Below are 6,199 nucleotides of genomic sequence, written 5' to 3' on the forward strand. Positions count from 1 at the left end.
AAAACTAATTTGATTCCCAACAACAGCTTCTTACTGCGAAAAAAAAGAGAAGAAATTAGATCAGTAATAACACGTATTACTGTCCGATCATATTTCTTTTGTTGGTAAATCTCGCTTTGGAAGTCCGCTTAAAATGTTTGCATCCCTAGAAGAGTGGTAAGCTGTTTATTAAAGATAAATATTAGACTGACAATGGGGCTATTGTTTTCTTTTTTGACAATCCTAGCTTACGTTTATTTTTTTTACACGTGTTCAACAGTTTCACACAGCTTCTAAGTGTTTTCGATATCGTGTTAGTTTCATTTCTTATAATATGAATAAGAATGAAATATAAATCTGATTAATTCTACAACAATTATGAAACGATTTATGCAAAAGATATGTATCGCTCTTAGCGCGCGGGAGTGGGAGGAACCATCTCTTATCATACGTCTTCAGAGTGACGGCCTTTGTTTTTGTATTGCCCCGTTTCTGACAAGCATTGATTCCCTGCCCACTGACTCAATGTACATCTCATCACTGTTTGAAAATAAAATATGTAGGTAAATATTCAAAGTTTGTTGACAACAACTTAACCTGCTTCAAATTTCAAAATAAAACTTCTCTGTACATAATGATGGTTCGGCTCTAAGCTTGTTTACATATACCCTATTTCTGTACTCAAACTGTTCTGAATTTTAATTACACTTTAATTTAAATTATTCTCTGGTCATCATTGTTATTGGGGTTTTTCTCCCTAAATATGTAATTGAGCAATACAAGTAAATTGATTGAAAAATCATTTCCAAAGATTTTCACTTATTGTTGAAATCAGTATTATAATTGTACAATATGTCTATGCTCGAAGTCAATACCCATTTCATTTAAAAGAAATGAGGCTGTAACAGACTATCTCACCCTTCTTCAGTCAGTACCCTCCTTAGCAAACCCATTCAGTTCAAGAATAAATCTGCTCATTATTATTATTATCAGGTTTTACGTCCTATAACGATATATCTGTCCTCCAGGAGACAAGTCTGTTAGCTTGTCGAGAAATACGTTACCCGTTCGTCAACAAGTATATTGCTACACATGCGGTTTTGTAAAATATAAATACACCTAAGCGCTATGAATGGCCTCGACCTGATTTCCGTAAACTGTAAACACGCTACAAATCTACATATCAATCACCGATCGTGGAGGTCAAAGGTCACAATGTTGTCATTACTATCCAATGGCTCATAGGCTGACCGAATTACCAACCAATCAAATCGCTCGATAGAGGCCGGCTTTCTGTATCAACAAAACAAGCCGACGAACTCAGTGAAAAAATTTACCGGCAGATGTAAAGACGCGTGTGTTGTTGAACAGAGATTGTGCAATGAACAGACTTTGACGCTTAAAACAGTGGATATTTTCTGAAATATTGGACGTTTGTTTCAAACATGCCTCACCACAGACATCACAAGAGTCAGCGGACAAGTGTGAAAGACGAGACAAACAATAACGAAACCAGCGTGGTAGGTCTAGTAGAAGGCCCCCATAACGACAACCAGCCGGCTAACCGCGACGTTAGGAATAACCGGCATACTGTTGTAGCCTGTTGTATGCCTTCTGGATGTCTATGTTCGGAGGAAAGTATAGACCCCTCGGACGCTGGAGACGCTGTCAGGGTGGTGTGTAACAATGAAGCTTGTTCTGAAGGTACGTGGATGCATAAAGTATGTTTTGATGATTGGGAAGACGGTGTGTTGGCCTACCTGAAGTCGTGTGGCAGAGCACGTAGCTGGAGCGAAAAGCAACGATTGCAGAATTTGTGGACCAAAAAGGGCTATGATCTTGCATTCAAAGCATGTGACTGTCGTTGCGGGCGTGGGCATCTGAGGAAAGACTTGGACTATATATCACCCCCTAAGAATGACAACGCCCGAAAACACAAGAAAAAGACAAAGAAAAATGACCGTCCAATGCCCGTGGTGACCAGCGGAAAGAGTGGGTCACATAACGTCAACCATAACGTTAATCAAAACCAAGTCGAGCATGGAAACCAAAACGTTGCTGGTCAAAACGGGAACCGTAACAACCATGGACAAAGTATAGTAGGCAATACTGTCAACGCCTATACTATACGAAACCGAACTACTAGCAGCTCTGATGACGTCAAGCTTGATAACGCCAACCGTAACGTCACTGGAATATTGAATCCGCCCAATAAGAACTCGATCCTAAACGGAAAGACAAGTGAAAACAACAACACTGGTAGTGCTAACAGCATCAGTAGACCCATCAACACCACTGCCATCGTCCGTCCTAGGACCGACAGTCTCGGGAGCACTGGTAGTTCTTCCGTCATCTCCACGGGGTCGAACTCGCCGACACCATCGCCCCCTCGAAACGGTAACGTGCTGATACGGGCCCCAAAACCTAAGTTCGACACGTGCTCGACCGACTCCACCCAGACGTCGTTCTCCAACATTTTCCGTCGTCGTCACGATCTGGCTGCGTTCAACATGCTTCCACGTCACAAGCAGAACCCGTACCACATTAAAATGGAGGATGATGGGCCTCCTGGAAATGACGAAACGCGGAGTTTTGTGCTGAACCATCTGAGCACATACAAGGTTTCGTCTCTGAACTGTGTGCTGTGCATGTGTACCCTTCCAGTGTTTGATCGTTATCCAATGATCGACGGTACATTCTTCCTGTCTCCCCAAGCCTACGGCGACGGCGTCGTCCAGGTCATATCGGATGGTCGACTGCAGTTTATCAACGCCGTATGCGTTAACTGTCTCGAAGGTGCAAGCAATGTCCATTGCACGGCGTGCAAAAGAAAATGGGATGGAAGCACGCTGCTGCTCGGCTCTATGTATTCCTACGACATATTCGCCGCCATGCCTTGCTGTCAGAAGCGACTTACGTGCAAACATTGCCGACGCGCCGTCGTCGACATAAATAACGGCCTGGCGTTCTACAGTGAGTACAGCCGAATGATAGCGTGTCCATACTGTAAAGCACACGACTACCATTTCATACGTCCCATGCAGGAGACCTTCGCCGTGAAGCCACGCCATGCGGTCCAACAACAACCTATATGGAATTAATGCTTAGTAAACTTTAGTCACAAATAGACTACTACCATTGTGAGAACTGCACATCTTTTTACATGGCAACTTTTTGTATGTTTCACCTTTTCTTGCAATATATAAACTGTTGTATTACTCCAACCAACAACCTCACCATCACAGTATATTTTCATCGTGACGTCATTTGCGTGTGTGCTACCGGTGTACTTACCATGATTTAACGTACATAAAAAGCGGTGCAAATTTAGTGTACCAGCTATGATGGGATATTTTTGGACACATCATTTCGGACTTAATCGTTTGAAAATCATCACCAAAAAATATTGGTTTGAGGATTTTAGTCATTCTTTGTTTCCGAGGTGTTATTTTGGATTTTAATATTTTGTTTGAAAGTTGGTGTTAAAATGCAAAATACGTTAAATATCTTTTTACGTTTATCATTAACTTTATTTTCTATTTTCATCGCGTGGATGGATGGAATTTTGGCGTGGGATATGTTATTCGTGTTGGTGCAATTGTATGTAACTTTGTAAACATCACTTTCCAAGTGCCTGGATGACACTACTCATATGGATGTTATTTTAACAATACGGCGTATTTGGTGCACAAGTTTGTATACACGTGTTAAGTGTCGGCTGTATAGGCTGTCGAGGGTCCAATAGGCTGTTTTAAAAGCATTTTGTTTTGGAGATCTAGAGTTACGGATTAGTAACAAGCTAAATACGTACAATACTTTCGATTAAATGCAGATATTTTCATCAATGACATCAAACTGGTAAATTGGTGATAAAGTAAATTTTTTTAATATGATTTCTGTAGTTGTAGGGATCGGAATCGTATAACCACTTCTCCCCTCCCAGGAGCCCCAAGACGGACTATTGAAGTTAGTGCATAGGGAAAAAAAGATAGCATATGTTGTCTGGCGGCTCGTATCGTTTTGCTGTTTGTTCTAGGATCGTTCTTGTAACTAATAGCTTACATTCATATCGGTAGAGATGATTCACGGTCTAAAGCTTCGAAAAACGCAAACAAAATGTTAAAAAAATGTCGTTCATTATTTGCTAAATATTTGTTCTATCGTAGAAATAAACAAGATTGTTTTGTAGTTAGCGTTTACCTAGTCGTCCACTTACAGTAAATCATGCTAGACACTTTGAAGAAAAATTCAGTATTTGATTATAGGGCAAATAAGGCAACGCATTGCGTTTGTTTGAAGTATAATAACTTGCTGTATATATAATATACTCATATGTCGTCAATTGTTAGGTCGCTTGTTTGCCGATGTCTGAAAGACGTAACGGTTACAAAACTACTGAAAAAAACTGAGGAAAAATGGCATTACCCGTCTGTTTATTTTTTGAAATAAAAAGTATTTACAATGAAATTGGTTTTTGGGAGATGATTTTCGTATGCATGTATGCAAATCGTTTTACCATGTGTGGAGTTTCAGGAGGAAGCAAATCGCATATATTCGGATGTATTTATTTCATACGACCGAATATATTTCGCATTTATGGGAGTGGCCTACGACGGTCAACCTTTTTCGAATGTATTGCATACGTTAATTTTGAATGGAAACATGGGATTTAGTCGGTATTCTGATGGATGCATCATGTAACTGTACGATTTTATTCATATCATTTTGGAAAATACACTGCGAGAAAAACGTATTTAAAAGAACATGTAAAATTCGTTAAGTACTACTACATTGGTTAAACTTGTAAGGCCCGGAGTGTGTTGTTTACTCGGCACTGTGCGGATCAACCATGTATTCCCGATTTAAACACTGTTGTTCAACAGTCATATTTTAGTCCGCCAGAGCAAGCCATAATACACAAGTATTTCTATTTATCATGAGAATTCTATTCAAATTCAATATTTGTTAAAATTTTGGCAAAATGACAGCATACCACATTAGATCAATTGAAAGTTATAGGGTGGTAATTTAAGTGCCGCGGCCGCGAGGCTCGTGTTTATCAGAGCCTGTTTATACGAGGTTACTCGACCTTGACCTTATGTCAGGAAACATTAACCGAGTTTCTCTATGTAACTAGGACAGATGTATTTTTAACTCATTGTGTTGGTACTTTTCTGAGTCTGCAGTAATACATGGGGCGTTATATCAAAGGAATGTAAATAAAAAAAGGGTGGATCATTGTATCTCGCTGTGTAGGCTAGAACTATATTTACTCGATCAATGCCGCATTTCTTGTACTCTTAGCTCCAGCAAGTCCTCGACAGAGAAACGGATAACGTTACACACTATTTGAGGTTAAAAATGTGTTTCCTCGTTTTAATAAGTGTTACTACTGGCTTCCAAATTGATCAGCGTGAAGTTCAAAATGCATTTTTGATGCATAATTTGGGCATATTTTTACGAGTGTAGTTTTAATATTTTCGGTTATCGTTAATTAGGAGAAGTTGTGACGTCATACAAGATGATTGTTGGGGAAAACGTCACGGTTTAGTCCAGGATAACGATGTCAAAGCAACAAATTAGAATCAATATCCTTGTATTGGTTTCCATGTTGTATTGCCTAATATGTTAGATGAGTTTAGGTGCCTAATATGCTAGATGAGTTTAGGAAACCTTATGGCTCGCTAAATGAGAACTTTACTGCATAGATAGGGTTTCATTTTAACAAGGAAAAGTTTTAACAGGGAAAAGCTGCCAAATTGCCTTTCGGTGCAATTTTTACCTATTTAAGGTATTATAATAGTAGCTGTTAAAGAATCTAAAGCCAATACAAGCGTCATCATGGCCATAATAATCACAGGGGCCTTAGGATCAATGTTGTAGAAAGTTTCGACCTCTTGATATTGGACGTTTGAGGGGCTTACACTCGGTAAAGACATTTTGTCTGCTATGTGTTGATCTTAACTCCTATTATGTCTAATAATATACCTTACACACCAGGAGAGATCGAAACATAATATTGTACGATTCTTAGGTCCCTGTGACTATAATGTTGATTTTGATTTTCGTAATGTACACGTATAGTGTTGAAATGTGCCGTGTGATGTAAATCAGAGCTGTATGTACAATGCTGGTTAAAGTTCTTTATTAATGTCAATCGAACACCAGAGGATAGTGAAAATAAAACCACACCAACTCGGTGAATTGCAACTTGGCCAAA

The 6,199-nt window shown here is 39.4% G+C and overlaps 1 protein-coding gene across 1 annotated transcript; it reads left to right on the forward strand.

Annotated features, from left to right (window-relative positions):
* Positions 1–1,277: 1,277 nt before the first annotated feature.
* On the forward strand, positions 1,278–4,446 carry LOC110454286 (headcase protein-like). Its single transcript, XM_021503714.1, has one exon. It carries the CDS (start codon positions 1,425–1,427, stop codon positions 3,078–3,080), a length of 1,656 nt encoding a protein of 551 aa, XP_021359389.1. The 5' UTR covers positions 1,278–1,424; the 3' UTR covers positions 3,081–4,446.
* Positions 4,447–6,199: the final 1,753 nt, after the last annotated feature.

Source organism: Mizuhopecten yessoensis, unplaced genomic scaffold (assembly GCF_002113885.1).
Source record: "Mizuhopecten yessoensis strain PY_sf001 unplaced genomic scaffold, ASM211388v2 scaffold7763, whole genome shotgun sequence".
Classification (NCBI taxonomy): Eukaryota; Metazoa; Mollusca; class Bivalvia; order Pectinida; family Pectinidae; genus Mizuhopecten; species Mizuhopecten yessoensis.